At 29.5% G+C, this 17795-nt stretch overlaps 4 protein-coding genes across 4 annotated transcripts in view; 3 read left to right on the forward strand and 1 right to left on the reverse strand.

Moving 5' to 3' along the window:
• The first annotated feature begins 1674 nt into the window (after positions 1-1674).
• Positions 1675-3718, forward strand: LOC108782082 (transforming growth factor beta regulator 1). The gene is made up of 5 exons (XM_018550244.1): positions 1675-1794; positions 1895-2126; positions 2308-2584; positions 2684-2903; positions 3114-3718. Exons 1-5 carry the CDS (start codon positions 1675-1677, stop codon positions 3291-3293), a joined length of 1029 nt encoding a protein of 342 aa, XP_018405746.1. The 3' UTR covers positions 3294-3718.
• A 1057-nt stretch (positions 3719-4775) lies between these two features.
• Positions 4776-7539, reverse strand: tank (EI24 domain-containing protein tank). The gene is made up of 6 exons (XM_018550317.1): positions 7187-7539; positions 6483-6652; positions 6154-6409; positions 5453-5796; positions 5071-5145; positions 4776-4987 (listed from the first exon to the last, which is right to left on the reverse strand). Exons 1-6 carry the CDS (start codon positions 7199-7201, stop codon positions 4900-4902), a joined length of 948 nt encoding a protein of 315 aa, XP_018405819.1. The 5' UTR covers positions 7202-7539; the 3' UTR covers positions 4776-4899.
• Positions 7540-8753: 1214 nt separating this feature from the next.
• Positions 8754-13234, forward strand: sgl (UDP-glucose 6-dehydrogenase sgl). The gene is made up of 6 exons (XM_018550220.1): positions 8754-8827; positions 10306-10781; positions 11300-11497; positions 11919-12365; positions 12658-12813; positions 12959-13234. Exons 2-6 carry the CDS (start codon positions 10317-10319, stop codon positions 13133-13135), a joined length of 1443 nt encoding a protein of 480 aa, XP_018405722.1. The 5' UTR covers positions 8754-8827; positions 10306-10316; the 3' UTR covers positions 13136-13234.
• A 4112-nt stretch (positions 13235-17346) lies between these two features.
• Positions 17347-17795, forward strand: part of babo (TGF-beta receptor type-1 babo) — a 33606-nt gene continuing 33157 nt past the window's right edge. Inside the window, exon 1 of the mRNA XM_018549447.1 lies at positions 17347-17431. Coding sequence (XP_018404949.1) covers positions 17347-17431 — 85 coding nt within the window. The remainder of the gene's footprint in view (positions 17432-17795) is intronic.

A 17795-nucleotide genomic window follows, 5' to 3' on the forward strand; every position in this document is an offset into this window, starting at 1 on the left:
CGAGCAACTCGCATCGACATAGTAATTAACACAACTTTTAGGATAGTGTAACATTTATCGGACAAGCTACGAGTCACGGTGTTTAAGTAAATATACATATATATATATACATGTATGTATGTATGTATGTGTATATGTATACATACATAGCGAACTTTTAGATTTTATATATTGCGTGTGTGAGAATGTACGGAAGCGAGATGTGCGCGTGCAAATGCGTGTGAGCGCGCGCGCTACCGAATTTAGGTTCGACAGGTTAATAAATCGTATTTTCGAAATAAATTTTCTTGTACAAATTTATGTACCCTCTTTTCCTACCTTTTCGATTCAATGAATTAAAAAAATTAAAAATCTGTCAATATTTTTAAAAAATTATATCAGCGTGACAATGTGATCTTAAATCTGAATGTCATAAAATATTGCATCGTACGTGTTACTTTATTATAAATTATAATTTTTTATAGTCCTATACACTTAATAGTTTGGCTTTGTGTATCAATGAATGAAACAAAAATAAAATAATATATAGGATCCAATGAATACTTTATCACGGAATAAAATAATTTCTTTATGTAAAATCATTTCTATGTTGACAGTTTTGGACAGATAAATAGTATAATTATTCACTGGACCATACACATTATTTTATTTTGTTTTATTTATTAATAGTAATACACAAAGCCAAATTAAGTATATATAGACTACAAAAGGTTAGAATAAAATCTGCATACACATACGATAAAAATATAAATATAGATATATTTATCGTCAATTATTAATTACTTTAATATAACATATACGTAAGACATTCAAAACCATTTATAAACTTCAAAACTTCTTAAAGCTTAAAATATTTTTTATGTATCTAGTATGAAAATATGTATATCGAAATATTTACAATTTAGTAATATTTTAATAATTATTGATTACCTCATTGATTTAAATTCCAACGATTTCTTCGGCTATTTCCTAAATATCCTCTCCTACTCCCACCCACGGAATACTCCGTGATCCCACCTCCCTCGTAACCTATTTTTACCGTCACGTGACCGTTCACTAGCGACATCAACATCATTTTTATAGAATGATTCGAACTACGTATCACTTATTGACGCTGCTGATAAAGTCGTAGTGTCGAAATTAGGTCTATATTGCTTGCACTTTAGGCATTCAGCATCTTCATTTTCTCCTTTTTCAACGCTCAAATATATACCTATCTCATTTTAAAGTCAAGAAGTTTTGAGGATTTCAAGTAACGCGAACAGATCTATCGATATAGTGCGAGTCTCATCTAAATCCAAAATTGAAAGCGAGTTCGGCTACATTCCCAAATTGTAGATATAAATACAGATAATATGCATATATTTTATGAATATACTTATGTTTGCATAATTTGTTTTTATTAATAGTACATACTTCGTTTGTCATTGGTTTTACTTACTTTTGAATTTCGCGCCAAATCTATCTTCCTTCATATTACTTAGGGAATTATAGGGATTTTTTAAATAATTTTAGTAGGGATAAATGGTAATTTTGTCTTAACAACACTGTAACGAGTAAACGAACCTTTACAAAGCAATACTCCAACACTACATAAATCTTTTTAATACAATCTCTATAAGCACAGTATTTCATTAATAATAATAAACGTGGCTTATATAAATAATAATAAATATGGCCCAAGCGTATGATAGTTATTATAACGATTATCATAAAAATGCTGAACTACAGCAAAATTTAAAGTACAAGAAAAAATATCGAAAACTTAAGAGAATCGTGAAAAATACTGTATTTGTGAGTTTTGATACATGTGACTTTGAGCATGCTGATGTATATTTAATTATATATGTAGGTATATAAATATAACACAAATGTAATTCTAATTTCAATAAAGGAAAACGCAGCACTATGCGATCAAGTTGCACATATGCAAGAGAATTTGATGTTAGTTAAAGAAGAGAGGCTGTTTCTTTTACGCAAATTATGCCAACAACAAGGAGAGGTGGAATCTAACTCGACAAGTCTAGCTCGTTCACAAACAAGTAATGCGAATTCACCATCACTTAATTCAGAATGTACTACTCCAAAAAAAACAGTAAAGAAAAGAACGTCTACAGATGGATCAGGTATTTTTCTATAACTGTTATAGCTGTAAAAAAAAAACTAATATTCTAAGTTTACAAAGTCTGATGAGTCAGTACCAATGTTAGCATTATGTATATTACTAACTGTCTGTATAACGAAGAATATTTGTGATACAGTGATACTCCTTTCTTATATAAGAATTATAATTTGAATTCATCACAGAACCAAAGAATAAGACAAAAAGATATAACAAAACTGCCAGAAGATTGGTGCAATTGATTCCATTGGATGTACATGGAAGGCCATTATTTCCCATAGCCTTGGGAGACCTTACAATTTATTCTCTTGGTGATGTGGTATCAGATAGAATTGCATATCACACAGAAGAACTTATATTTCCAGTAGGTTATTGCAGTACAAGAGTATATGCAAATTTAAGAGATCCAAGAACAAAGAGTTTATATACCTGCAAGATATTAGACGGTGGACCAAAACCTAGGTAAGTATATGAAACTATCTCTCTCAAAGCCATTAAAGAGTTATTTCTAAAAAAGAAATAATACAAGCATATGTATATATAAATTTATATTATTTATAGATTTGAAATAGTATCTGATAATGATTTGGATCAACCATTAGTCGGATCCAGTCCTGATGAATGTCACTCAAAATTACTGGCAGCAATTTCTCCAGTGCTTTGTACTATAGTGCCAAAGGGTGCAGATTTTTTTGGAATTTCTCATCCTACTATACAAAATTTAATTCAAAGTTCTCCAGGGACGCGTAAATTAGCAATGTATAAACAACAACGTTTTGAAGTATGTAACATTTTCAAATTTTATTCTTATATAACCGCAAATAATTAAATATTTTTATCAATTTCTCTTAAATATACTCACTTTAATTTTAAGGAAAACTTTACAATTGATAAGAAATATTTTCAACTTAGAATAACATATTTTGCAAAATTCTAAATTTAAATCAGTATCAAAAGATACTTTATTTTATTCAAAAATTATATTTTATAGGTAAGCAAAAATCATGTGCAGTTGTATGTTGATCAAGCCACAAGTCCAGTAACAGAAACAGAAACTGATCCAGGATTAGGTTTTGCAGCATTACACAGGCATTATGCTTTGAATTCTTATAGAGTGAAAGAAGAGCCTTCAGATCACGATTTATTAGCACTTCAAGATCTCCTCGCGTAATTACTAGTATTATAAAATAACAAACGATTTATATTAAAATAAAAAATTAATAAGACACTTCAAATCTATAGAAATAAATATTTTTGATTGTAATTTTCTTCGTTGCAATATGTACTTACCGTAAGAAAACGTCGAAATGTTATAGGGCGTGATAAGTAAAAAAGATAGGAATAACCTATTTGGATTGATCCTGAAATGATCTTTACATTTTTCAACGAATTGGAATAAGGATGAAAATATTACAAATATAATTACAAAACGCTGAATAAAGATTAATTTATCAATCATGTAATGTTTTCGTCTGGTTGGATATAATGTAGATTTGACAGAGCGAGACTACATTTATATCCAGTCGGACGAGACAACATAATTGTAATCAAACTTCACAGTAAGTTCGTTCAATTTCTCAATTATATTGTAATTTATTAGTTTTTCTTTACTCTGATAGTAAAATCTCATAGTTTTTGTATTTTTGTTTGAATAATTTGACTACATTTACTGCGACAATTACTAATATAAACACTGCTTTTCAATAATTTTATTATATTTATTTAAATTGTAATGTATAAAATGATCAATATATGACAAATGTAATCATTTGTGCATCTTCCTAACCATATACAAAATTGAAATGTTCTTATATGTATTGTTAGCAATATTTATCGTACAATTATAATTATTTTCGTTCGTCTTTACATGAACTTTTTTGGACGAATCTTCTATATAAATGATATGTATGGCACAATATGCATACAATTAGATTGAACAGATTGAGAATCGAGATGTTTCTATTGGCGCTTATGTAAAATGTATTTTTAAATTAAAAGAATTGTTCAAATACAACACTTTTAAGAATGAATATAAAAATCATGTATGACAGCACTGTATTATTCAAGATTACCTTACTGTTGGAGTAATATTTTAACTACTCTATATAAAGATTATATAATCACTAGATTTTTTTAAATATATCAACTGCCATACACAGTGCATTATTTTTATAACACATGCTTATAATATACGTTTACAGCACAGCGCCGATTGGAGATCTCAAATTGATATTGAAAAATGACTAGTTACAGCATAAAAAGCTCAAAATATGAATTCTCATAAAAATTGAGAAATATATTCAGGTTTGTATATCGGTGATATTATTAAATACAGGAAATCGCAATAATGTACGAATTAAGCTATATATGCATTATTATATATGCATAAATAAATATTTGTACTGATTGGTCCTACATTTCAATTAAAGAATGATTAAATATTCTTTTCATATTTCATAAAGATCAATAGAAAAAGAAATATAAAAAATTTATAGTTTAACTTCATAGTCTTATTGAATAAAAAAAAATAAATCTATCTCTTTTGCGCATTCTTCGTGAACACTTTGTGTATTCTATATAAATAATAAAATTAATATTATTTCCTGCAAGGGCAATTTCCTGAGCGAACAATAGATACCCAAATATTGTTGTAATTACTTTATATAATTATTACTATTGCATATGAGCTTTTCTGTAACAAATTGATAAATGGTATGCACATCCTAATATGCAAATAGTATATATTAGGCATTTATTCGTCTGTTTCGTTTTTATTATCACCGCTTATTGACCCGTCCGATGGTTTTATTGAATAACGTATTTGCAATTGCAATTACTGGAGAAAATAATTTTAGTTGGCAATCACTGAAACAATTATTAAAATCATAACTAAATATCATAAATAGAGTATCATAAAATATATATTTTATAATATAAAAAAAATGTACCATACTCCAGTTACAGGTTCTGCTTCGTTTCCACTTATAATAAACAGTGGAAACAAAATGGAAAAAACACAGCCACTGAAAAATTAAAAAATTATTTTATAAATTTGTAAATTTTATAGAATTATCACAGTTTCAATTACATTATGTATATAAATATAAATTTTATTTTCATACTAATGATAAAAAAATTAAAGGAAACTCATTAATTGAAAATAAATTGTAATATTAACTTTTTTAGAGTTTATATTATATAATTACTACGAGATTTTAAATCACTGTAAATTGGCTACATAAAAATAGATATCTATGTTTAAATATAAAATGATATCGTGTCTTCTTTAAAGTAGCAATTGTTGGAATTATTTCCTTATAAAATACGTACCTTACAAAGTACGAGTTGGGCAGTTGAGTAAGTACTGCTAATGGCATACCAAAGCCTAAAAAGTATGGCCAATTGCCTTCAATAAAGGTCAATCGTCTATGCAATTCCCAACCCATGTTGAACCACTTGTATTCAAAGGCATAGAGAGCATATAAAAGGCACATGTGGACAAGGGCAAGAATTTCCCCTAATGGCGGTAGTGGAACTTTAGACACCAACATTCCTTGTCCCAAAAATAATGCTTGAACTAATACGCTAAAAAGTGTGTCAGCTATCAACTTGCTTACACTTGACAAAAGCAATGGTCTTCCCTGTCTATATCTGTAAGCACTATCTGCTATGTCCTATATATATTTGTAAATACACTGTATTAATGTTATGTTATACATAAATTGTGGTAACATTGATCTGCGAATGTACACTTTAGGATCATTGACGGATCAATGAATGTAATTGTTTCTCGTAGTTTTTTTTAGATACTAAACACAAATCCGATTTCCAAATTTGACTACCACCGTTATCACGTCATAATTTTGAAAAAATTTTTTGAATTTAAGAAATAAATTCATGCTCAGCAAACAAAAATGCATTTAAAAGATAACTGCATTTGTTTAAACAACTTTTCATCGCAGACCAGTGTAATTTTCAGTATTTTATATGGTTTTAATAAACCATCTTTTATATTTTACAAAAAACTGTACCTGAAACCACAAACTGTTAACTATTCTGCTGAGCAAAAACAGTGGTAGCACCCATATTGTACCAAATGTAAGAGATAGAAATGGCTGGATCCATGACCATACAGTAAGACCCATACCAGGAGAGTGACCGAATATAATAGTCAATAAGTACTTAACAAATGGTAAAAGTCCAAAATCAAATATCAGTATACTGGCCCAAAACACTCCACCATTCAATGCACAACATTGTATAGTCCTTCTCAACACCTTAGATTCCCTAAAATTAAATGAACTAATAAATTTTGTTATTAAAATTGTCTCTCATAGACGTTCCTTCTAAATAATGTTACCGTTGCTTATGCTTAGAGGGACTCGACATAACAACATCTCTCTTCCTAAGCTCTGCTCGGTTAGAAGTCTTCTCTATCAATTTCTCATTAATCTGCTTATCCATGTAAAAAAGAACAACAGTACCCTTTAAGCTGTCTACAAACCCTCGACATATTGCATAAATTATTCCCTGAAAATAAAAAATATATTTAATTACATACTGACAAAAGTTAAACTGTATTAATTTTCTTAAATGCATTTGGAAATATCATAATCTTGAATTCATTTCTAATGATTTTATTAAATATTATAATTTTACAAAATTATAATTAATACAATTTTACTTTCCAATGTCACATATCTTCATAATTAAATAACGAAATAACAAACAATTAAAACCAAATAAAACATTTTGTTATGTAGTTAATTTTGAGTAGACTTTAGTTAAAAAAGATTTAACTCAAACCCTGTTACCAAGTCAATAAAAGTTGAATAGAAAGATAGCAATTAAATAATACCAAGAAAAAAATAATTTTATAAAATTATTAGTACGATTTTACAAAAATTATTTGTATTATCAAGAAAAAATAAGAAATTTTCAATCTATTCACAGTGATAGAAGAGATATCTGTCAAGAGAAATACCAATCATCTGTGCAACGAAGATCACGATGGATGAAAATACATAGAAACGAGCATGGTCCACGAGGTTAAAGTCTACTCACTGTCACGCTATCCATTGCGATTATGCTCAGTTAATGTGGCTCAATCTATGCTCGGAAAACAATCAACGATACACCGGATAGTCATCTTGTATACAACGAAAAGGAATATAATATGTGATGCGGTATACTGTTGAATACGAAGAACAACGCTCGTTTGAGCGTATTAGACAAATTTTTTCAGGCTGCTGTTATACTATATTGTTTACGTATCGAGCACCGACCGTCACGATGTTAACAATTTGTATTGTCGAACAACGATAAGTCCCGTTGTTCGGAGCTCCATCCCCTCTCTAATCCCGCGAATCGCCGATTTCCGGGGACAAGTCAGCTGAAAAACAACGTGCGTTACGTGCGGAAATATCAGCTGATCGAAGGTGGCTCCCAGCGGCCAATGACAGTGGCTCCGAAATACGGAGTATTTATACAACTGCACTGCGTTCACTTGACGATACAAAGTTTCGCAGAGTGTTTGATTGACAAATTGAAAGAAAGAATTTTACTAATTGACCAATTCAAAAATACTTCGAAGCATTTGTAACAAAATCAGATGTCAATGACATTCTTTATAATTTAATAAGAAAATTTGTGATTACGCTCCATTGAACTTTTACTGAAAATTCGTTTTCTTAATTATACAGGAATAAAAGAATCATCAGTTAGAGGCTCTAAATGCATTTTTTTTTTTGCTATTGAGATATACATATAATGTCAATGCATAAATTTCCTATTATGTCAATATTTTATTTATTATACGTATCTATTATATTTATCAGCTAATTTGAGTATCAGTAAATTTAAGATTAGATTTCCAATCTAATAAGTTTAAAAGTTATTTAAAGTCATACAATTTTAATTTACAGATTATTTTTAATATGTATATAGTTTCTTATATATTTTGAAATAAATCAATTTTCTTTGCACGGTACATGTAGTCTCCACACAATAAAATTTGAACACTAACAATATAAGTGTTCACTTTGAGACATGCAAATTTTCATATGTCAAATTTGGATGTTTTGGCTGTATAAAAAAATTCGATTTATTTAGCAATGTTATTTTATCATGAAATTTTTTCAAATAGGCATTTACTACAAAATGCAACGTTACATAAGAATCAATTAATTAAGGCAAACAAAAAAATAAAATGACTTTTAAATTAATAAAAGAACAGAGTTCAAATTTTACACAGTTACTCGCAGACGTAATAATAGAATAATTAATTTCTATATTTTGGTAACACATATACTTTTAAAAGCTCTCATAATAAATGATCGTCAGAACACAAATGATTTCGGAAAGAAATACAGCGTTGCCAATTATTTACGCATGCGCCATTGTGATGTTCTAAAATGGCAACGTGGACACAACGGTGCGGCCTCGATGCGGTCTCGACGTTTCCACTTCGTAGTCGATCATAAAATGACGGATGTACAGTGTCCAGAGAATCTGGAGTGACAAAAATCTATGCAACGCGACTTAACATCATATTGCAGTTTTCTCTCTCATAAATAATTTTTTTTCTATCGTGGAAGCTACTTTTTGATTGTGATAGACTGTAACTCACATTCTGCATTGCGTCCGTCTTCATGCCACGTTTCTACCGATTATAAGAAAATTATATTCATTACCTTAGTTAAGCAGGTAACAAAACAAAGTATATTCATTCGTTTTGGAATATCCCGAATGATTTGGAATGCAACCTTGCTCCGAAACGCTCCATAAAGAAACGAAACATTTTTTCAGTTCATTTTTCAATATCCAATTAAATAAATGTTTTTTAAATTTCTTAATAATTCTATAAAAAACGTGACAATTCTTTATGTATTACGATAATTCACATGTAATATTTTGAATAATAATGAAAATAGACAACTCTTGATGTTGCTAAATAATGATTAATCAAATGAAAATGCAAGTGCACAGTGAAAGAATTTTATGTTAAAAATATGTTTTACACATATCCTAAAAAGTTTATCTAAATTTTTATGTTAATTCAACATAAGATGAATATATTAGAAAGTGAGACAATAAATGTGTAAAAATTAATACAAAAATGTAACATTTTGATACAATTTGGAAATAAATTGTGGAAGAATATTTCTTCAGTAAAATTACTATTTCTCATTTGTTAAATTAAAGCATACATTTATCTTTTATTCAATTATCCTAGAATTTATATTTTAAAATTATACATTATTTTATATTATTTATATTACTATATTGTGTTATTTTAACACTAGGAACCATTAAATATCAAATTCACATAAGTATTTAAACAACGGAATCACGTTATACTAAATTAATATTTGTTAAAAATTTAATATAAATTTTTTAACAAGGGCCACTTTTAACACAAGTACAAAATGTTTTTTATTGCGTAGATAACATACTAAAGCTTTCGTTGACATTTCACATGACATGACACATATTGAAAAAAGTTAGCGGATATATTTTTATCTGCTTTTCCGGACATTTGAATCGTTTGGATAATGACAGTTTTAAAGATATCTTGTGACGAGATAAAAAAATTCTTTTGGAGCTTTGAATTTTAATTAAATGAAAACGTCATTGATAAAATTTGTACATTTAATTTTTATTTTAGATTTACATGCAATCTTATTTTATTGTATCTAATTTAATATTGTATTGTTTTATTTGATTAATTTTTGAGCCAACATTAGAAACATTTCTATTATTATCTATTAGATTACTCTTATCAAGCCGTACTTATATGTCAGGATTAATCTATTTGTATTGATTTACTTGTGAATTTGATTTAAGCTATAAAGCTATATAATGTTGTTTATTTGTGTTTTTAATATTTCATTATCAATTATATTTGAAAAGCAGTATATTTAGTATTTGATAATAACGTAATCATAGGAAAAATAGATAAACTCCGAAAAACTAAAGCTATTCGTTTCTTTTTATGTTCAACATTTCATCTTCAAACAAATAAATTACAGAGAGATAATTAATCATTTTGACTTTTGTGTAATCCCCTCTTTGTTTAAACATTGATTAAATCTTTGATAATATTTTATGATTATGATTTTTTTATGTACAACTTTGAATATAATTATAATGAGTTTATATTATATTACATTATAATATTACAGTCAATCCAAAAATGACAAGAATTCGGAGAATCTGCTGTATTGGAGCTGGTTATGTGGGTGGACCCACCTGCAGCGTTATTGCACTAAAGTGTCCAGAAATTCAAGTGACTGTCGTTGATAAGAGCAAGGAGAGAATAGCGCAATGGAATTCACTGAAGTTGCCGATATATGAACCGGGTTTGGATGAAGTAGTGCGAAAATGTCGTGGGAAGAATTTGTTTTTCTCCACTGACATTGATACAGCAATTAAGGAGGCTGATCTGATATTCATTTCGGTCAACACGCCAACGAAAACCTTCGGCAATGGTAAGGGAAGAGCAGCTGACTTGAAATATGTAGAAAGTGCTGCAAGGATGATCGCGGAAGTTGCAACTGGAGATAAGATTGTCGTGGAAAAGAGTACCGTACCGGTAAGAGCGGCTGAGAGTATTATGAATATCCTCCGCGCCAATCACAAACCAGGTGTTTCCTATCAGGTAAGATATATATATAGTTATCTATTAGTTATTCTCTCACAATTGTAAAAAAAAATGTAAAGACAAAAATTGACATTTCTTGTATAGTTGTCTTCTTTAGAATGACTTTATAATTATTTTCTATGATCTGTATCTTTTTCCACATTTACTTTAAATTTATTTAAATGTTTTTGACATCACAATATAACGTTGCGTAGAATTGTAAAATATGAAATTGCAATTTTGAAATTAATTCAATATAATACGTGTGATTGTACTAAGTGTATTAAAAATTTTATTGCATGTTTGTAATCGATTGTCAAATCGCCAATAGCAATTGTATAGTTTATATTAATAGTCGCTTAAATTAATGTCGTTCAGTTATACATAACGATAAGCTTCTGCTTCATACTGCACGATTATTTACGACCTCTTTTTGCTCAAGTGTTCGTTACTATTGTAATAATCTATTTGCAAATTCGCTGAGATAATTTGTCTTCTTTTTTATTTAGTGTCAAATAATAGATAATTTTTTTTAGATTCTTTCAAATCCGGAATTTTTAGCCGAAGGAACTGCTATAGAAGATCTGGTAAACGCAGATCGAGTACTGATTGGTGGGGAAAATTCACCAGAAGGACAAGCGGCTATCGAAGAATTATGTCAAATTTATGAACATTGGATTCCAAGAGAAAAAATTTTAACGACTAATACATGGAGTTCAGAACTGTCGAAACTGGTGAGTAATCTCACATTTTGTAAATAAACTGTGTAACTCTCTCGTTACACTATATTACAAAATACTATATCTATATATTATAAGTGTAAATTATATAACTTAAGTTTAATACAAAGAGGATAGCTGTTCTAAATCTTCTTATCAAACTGGTATTTACTAATAGAAATCAATAATACGGAAAAAGAATTTTAATGATATTGCCAACATTCAAGAAACTATGATTTTATTGTATTTGTTGTACGTCCAAGCAAATAACACGAATTTCGATTTCAACCGCCATACATGCTATATGCATGCATTGCATTTTCGTTAGGCACACTCTTATATAAAAATTTAAATAGTGAATATTACAACTTATGAATAATTTCAAGAAATATAATAGTAAATTTTAATATCTATTTATATTTATATTTGATTTTAGGCTGCAAACGCTTTTCTCGCTCAGCGCATCTCTAGCATTAATTCCTTGTCAGCAGTGTGCGAAGCTACAGGTGCTGATGTGTCCGAAGTCGCTCGAGCAATCGGACTTGATTCTCGAATCGGTTCCAAATTCCTTAGCGCGTCGGTTGGTTTCGGCGGCTCATGTTTTCAAAAAGACATTTTAAATTTAGTATATATTTGTGAGTGTTTAAATCTACCCGAGGTAGCGGCATATTGGCAACAGGTGGTTGATATGAACGAATATCAAAAGTCCAGATTTTCTGCCAAAGTTATAGAATCTCTTTTTAACACCGTAACAGACAAGAGGATTGCTATGCTGGGTTTTGCCTTCAAGAAAAATACAGGAGATACCCGTGAATCACCAGCAATTCACGTCGCCAAGACGTTGTTAGATGAAGGCGCCGTTCTTCACATTTACGATCCCAAGGTTAGCTCTTTCTCTTTTTTTTTATATATGTATAATGTGAAGATTTAATGACAGATTCTTTAAATTTCATTACAGTTTATCATAAATTGCATTTATTAATTTTTTCATATTTTGTATTTGTTTTGATATAAATTAAATTTCAAAGATCTTTCTTTTTTAAGAAATTATTCTTTTTTAAGAATTTATTTTAAATTAAAAACTAGTATATATTAAACTATGTAATTTAATAGAAAAGAATTTGAAAAGATTTAACATGTAAGTATATTTTTTATTCAATTTGTCTACTTTACAGGTTGAGGAAACTCAAATTATTCAAGACTTAATTCATCCAAGCATAACGAGCAATCCTAAAGATATAAAAAGTAGAATCAGTATTTATAAAGATGCTTATAGCGCCACGAAGAATACTCACGCTATAGTTTTATGTACCGAATGGGATGAGTTTATCGTAAGTAAGAAAAGAAAGTATTATCTGGATAATAATAATAATTTCATCTTTGATACTAATTTTTCTATGCAATTATATGTTTAACATTATACATATTATCTCAATGTAAATAATGAAAGAATTAATAAATATTTTTTATTTTTAGGAATTAGATTACACACAGATTTATGCAGATATGATGAAGCCAGCCTATATTTTCGACGGAAGGAATATTTTGAACTTTGATCGATTGCAAAAGATCGGATTCGTTGTTCAAACTATCGGTAAAAAGCGCACAAGATCAGGAATTTCGAGAGCATGGGGTAGTCAGACACAAATTTAAAAGAAAACGGACCAAGCAATACTTCTAACTTAATAAAAAATGAAAACAATTATTGCACTAATTTTAAGTAATCCAAACATATAGGTGCATTTGCGAAACGTAGACCATTGAATTTTATTATTTTAATAAATAGATATGTTTGTCTCCTAATAACGTATCGATTTAGACTGCGCATCGTGATTTAGATAACTTTCGGTTTTATATATTAGATGTTTATTGTATTTTAAAGTATAAACTTATACCATTTTCTATAACTGAAGAATTTAGAAAAGGATAAAATATCATGGCATGGAGTATGCTTTTTCGAAAATATATTTTAATAATTAGAAGACACTGCAAAAATGTTTTATATATTTGAGGTACTTCTCTATATCATAATTTAAATTAGTTTTTTAAATAAAATTAAATTCTTTCTAAGAAAAATTAGATTTGTTTATGATATTTGAATTTTAAATACTATGTGATGCTTAATTATCTTAGATTATTTAAAAGATTATATGAACAAAACATATTACTCTACTTTACATATTAAATATAAAGTTATATATGTTATAACTTTATTATACATTATTAATATGGATATGAAAACTCAATAGATTTTATAGTATCTTTTTTAGCGAGTAATTCATTCTGATAGGAAGAAAAGTATAGACAAATTAATTGTTTGGTAACAATTAATGACAAATAAATGTATAAAATAGTAACCTAAGACAATTGTATATGCGTCACTGAATAATTTGAAATTAGAAATGAATTGCAATTTTCATAAATTTTTATAGTTGACGTTGACATTATTTAATAACGTGCTTTGATGCACGTAATTAAAGCAATGCTTTTATCGGAGATACGATAGAATCATATTTTTCTTAGTACTGTTAAGATCTCTTTTTATTCACTTTGTTTAAAAATAACTTAATTTATTTATAAAGAAATTATAATTAGATACTTGTTAATACTCAAAGAATTCCGTAGCGTTTATAATGGTTCAGAGTGTTAGCTTGAATATTGTAGTTGATTCCCAATTCTATTGTAGTCGATTGGATTATCGCCTAAAAAGAAATGCTATGAAATCTTTTGAATTTTTTATAATTACAATTGACTATAATTATCTAATTTTAACACAGTATAATTATCAAATAAAAAATATGTGTGCAATATCAAATTGCAATTAAATGACGAATTTAAAGTATAATATATACTATAAATGTTATATCTTTATTTTAATTTGTTTTTTTTATTACTATATTATTACTATTATTTTAATAATTTCAATAGTATTTTATAATTTTAACTATAATAAAAATATATTCCATACATATGATTCCAAAAGATATTTAGACATAAAAATACGCATAATAAGAAGACATTTACTTTATTATTACCATTTTAATAGTGAACTTGTTAATAGTGAACTTGTGTCTATTATATACTGTATAATATTACTACATGATAATTGCAAACTCTTTTACATAAATATTTACATTAATATCTTGTCTTACATCTTGTTTGTTTAATATGCTTTAAATTTTTTGTATAGTCATATATTTTTTGTTCCAGCTTTTCATTTCCATATCACTTTAATTATAACATTTTTATTAAACATAAAAAACGCACTTTGTGATAATCAAATTTGTAATACATTTTTGAAGTGTCAGTTCAAATATATTTGATCATATTTTATTTTACTAAATTTACGAAATAAGTTTTATTAATACAGATTTCGTGAATTTTTATGAAAATTATTTTGATTAAGGTTAGAAAGAATTTATATTCATTAATTTATAAAATTAGTTTGCAGTATTATATATATATATATATATATGTATCAGTTTAAGTTCAATGTTTTTTCAAGTCAGATGTATGAAATGAATTAAGTATTTTAATATTGTTTAGGTACATTATATTTACTATAAATGTATCACATAATGATAACCTATTGTACACAATTTATTAAAGAATTAGTTCCTAGTTTATAAATGTATTATATTATTATAATCAACAAACATTACAGTTTTTATAAAGTTTCATTATTGTTTTAATCGTACATTCACATTTATACATATGTAAATTACATTTAACAATAAGTGCACACATTGTGCATAGTTTTTAAGTATGAAAGTTTATAAATAAACGTTTTTAGAAAAAAAAGTCGTTTGATATTAATTAATAGTTTAATTTGTCAAATAACTATAAAGAAAATGATATATCTAGCTAAAAATTTTATTAAAAGAAGGATTAAGAGACAAATTTGTACACAGTTTTTCACATTTATGCTTTATATTTTCAGTTTAAGAAATATATAGAAATTAAAAATATTCGAAGATTTTGTTTGGAAATGCAATATTTTATTTGTAATAAATATTTTTTGTAAAAAATAAACGCAAAATATCATATTTTAGGAATTACAAAATTTTGATGTTAATGAAACAGAAAGTATCTTAAAAAAGGCGCATGCGCAAATTGGCAGTGATGTATCTATTTTTCGACGATCCCTGTTAACGTGGCAAATTTATGAAAAAAATAAAATTTAATCAAATGTTAAATGCAAAGACTTACATCTGCAAGTCAGATTTGCACTTTCTATATTGAAAAGTAAAAATTATATTTAAAATAAGTAATCAGGAAAGTATAACTTTTTTATTTACAGTTTAAATTGCAAAAAAAACGCAATAAATTCATTTTTATATCAGAATTTATATAAATTTGTACATGATAATCAGATTGTTGATAACATATTGTTTAATCATTTCTGTTAAAATTATAACTAACACCTTTTTTCTTTAATTGTTTAATATAATTGTAATGCAGATGAATTAAAAAATTAAATGCGCATTTTATATTTTTCGTATATTTCAATCAATACAAAATATAAATCAAAATATTAAACTAATGTTTTTAAAATATATCTGAATTTCTAATTAATTTAAATTATTCTTTATTCTAATGTTCAAGCTATGCTCAAAGTGCAACTTTTACGGCGTATTTCGAAAAATTGTCAATTCTTGAAACACTATATTTTGTCTATTACAAACAGAAGATGTTTTTTAAGATTTTATTATTCGTCATTATTTTAGTCAGAATTCGTTTGATTTCCGTGTTATCTTAAAACTTTTAAGACGCCCGCAAAATAAAATTGTGAAAATGGAGCAGTGTACAGCTATGTACGAATCTGAGGAAGGTAGTGACGTGTTTCATGAAATGCTTTAGGAGCAACAGCAGTAGCGACGGTAGTAGCACGAGTCGCTGTCCGACGATCAGCGCGAAGAGCTCTGGCGAGCGATCCGCGTGACAGTTGTGTCGAGATTGCGCCGAAATCGCGAAGTGCCGACGACGACGACGACGACGACGACGACGACGACGACGATGATGCACGACAAAGCGTTGTTTTCGCAAATTCTACATTTGTCGACGTACGATTATCAGTGATATTCTCGCGAGTTATTGGTGAAATTCTTTGGTTACACGAGCGTGTTCGTCGGTGTGTTTGTCAAAGAGAATTCGCAATAGGCCGGGCCTGTCGGTAGGAAAATGGCGGCGCGCCTACTGCGGCGGCGACATCGGACGACGAAGTGTATCTGAGAAATTGTCTCTCGTGCAAGATATAATCGCTTCGCACCTTTTTAAAAATCGTTACGCTCTTTTTAATCCCTCAACCGAGACGATCTTCAGACATACTATTAGATTGGGGGAGAAACGGCGAGCGGTGTGGCCGGAGCGACGTTCGCTCCGGACAATGTAAGAACGGTGTACGGGCTGCGTACGGGATATACGCTCGGACAACAACGGTTACAGGAAAACAACAACGCACGGGAGTGCGTGCGTGCGTGCGTGCGTGCGATACGCGTAGCGAGTCGCGCTCGCAGCTCTCATAAGCGGCAAGTGCTCTCACGCGAGCGCTCTTATGCGAGTGAGCGCCGCGAGTCAGCGGCATCGGCAGTGGCACGGACCGCGGTGACAAGTGTCTCATCGGCGAGGCGGCACCCCGCCTCACCCCCGCGGTCGCCGGAGGATGATACCGTGGCCGGCGGCAACGGTCGTCGCCGTCCGCGAGTCTCACGCGCGATCCAGCGATCGGCGACGTTGAGCCGCGGCGGCCAAGGCCGGCGGCCTTCGACGGTCGATCGTAAGAACGATTCCTCGCGGATCCGCGACAGCGGATTGCGCGATCACCACGGCGGACCACCGGCTGCTCCCGCGGAAGCTTAGGAAAGATGAGAGGCGTCCGCGACGGTGGCATGGCGAGCCTCCTCGCCCTGGCGCTCCTCTATTTGCTCCACGCGTCGTATCCTGTGAACGGTACAGTATAACTCTTGTCATTGGAAACTCTTATCTCGTAAAAATATCTTGTGAGAGATTAAGAAGAGTTTTCATAACTATTACGTTTTAAACGCGATAGCGTTAAACGCAAAGTTACATTTATTCAATGTGTGTACATGTATGTGATAACACAGATTCAAGGTGTGAACATTCTAATTGTGGATATTGACAAAATTTGATTGAAATAACAGGGCTTAGATTGATTCGAAATATTATATAGGAGGAATCGAGATACAACCGGAACGGGAGTGACTCTACAATTTAAAATAAGTCAAAAAAAATAATAGATTTTTTAAAAATAAAGTCTCGTTTTCGGGAAAAATAACTTCGAAAGTTAATCAAG

Source organism: Cyphomyrmex costatus, unplaced genomic scaffold, assembly GCF_001594065.2.
Source record: "Cyphomyrmex costatus isolate MS0001 unplaced genomic scaffold, Ccosl1.0 scaffold123, whole genome shotgun sequence".
Classification (NCBI taxonomy): domain Eukaryota; kingdom Metazoa; phylum Arthropoda; class Insecta; order Hymenoptera; family Formicidae; genus Cyphomyrmex; species Cyphomyrmex costatus.

Bases quoted from the DNA above. Each gene is read 5' to 3' on its own strand.
- LOC108782082 (XM_018550244.1), top strand. From the start codon at position 1,675: ATGGCCCAAGCGTATGATAGTTATTATAACGATTATCATAAAAATGCT. The intron at 2,585-2,683 runs GTAAGTATATGA...TATTATTTATAG, and splicing joins GACGGTGGACCAAAACCTAG to ATTTGAAATAGTATCTGATA. The intron at 2,904-3,113 runs GTATGTAACATT...TATATTTTATAG, and splicing joins ATAAACAACAACGTTTTGAA to GTAAGCAAAAATCATGTGCA.
- tank (XM_018550317.1), bottom strand. The intron at 6,410-6,482 runs GTAACATTATTT...ATTTAATTTTAG, and splicing joins CCCTCTAAGCATAAGCAACG to GGAATCTAAGGTGTTGAGAA. The intron at 4,988-5,070 runs GTACATTTTTTT...TAATTGTTTCAG, and splicing joins GAACCTGTAACTGGAGTATG to TGATTGCCAACTAAAATTAT.
- sgl (XM_018550220.1), top strand. From the start codon at position 10,317: ATGACAAGAATTCGGAGAATCTGCTGTATTGGAGCTGGTTATGTGGGT. The intron at 11,498-11,918 runs GTGAGTAATCTC...ATTTGATTTTAG, and splicing joins GTTCAGAACTGTCGAAACTG to GCTGCAAACGCTTTTCTCGC. The intron at 12,814-12,958 runs GTAAGTAAGAAA...TTTTATTTTTAG, and splicing joins CCGAATGGGATGAGTTTATC to GAATTAGATTACACACAGAT.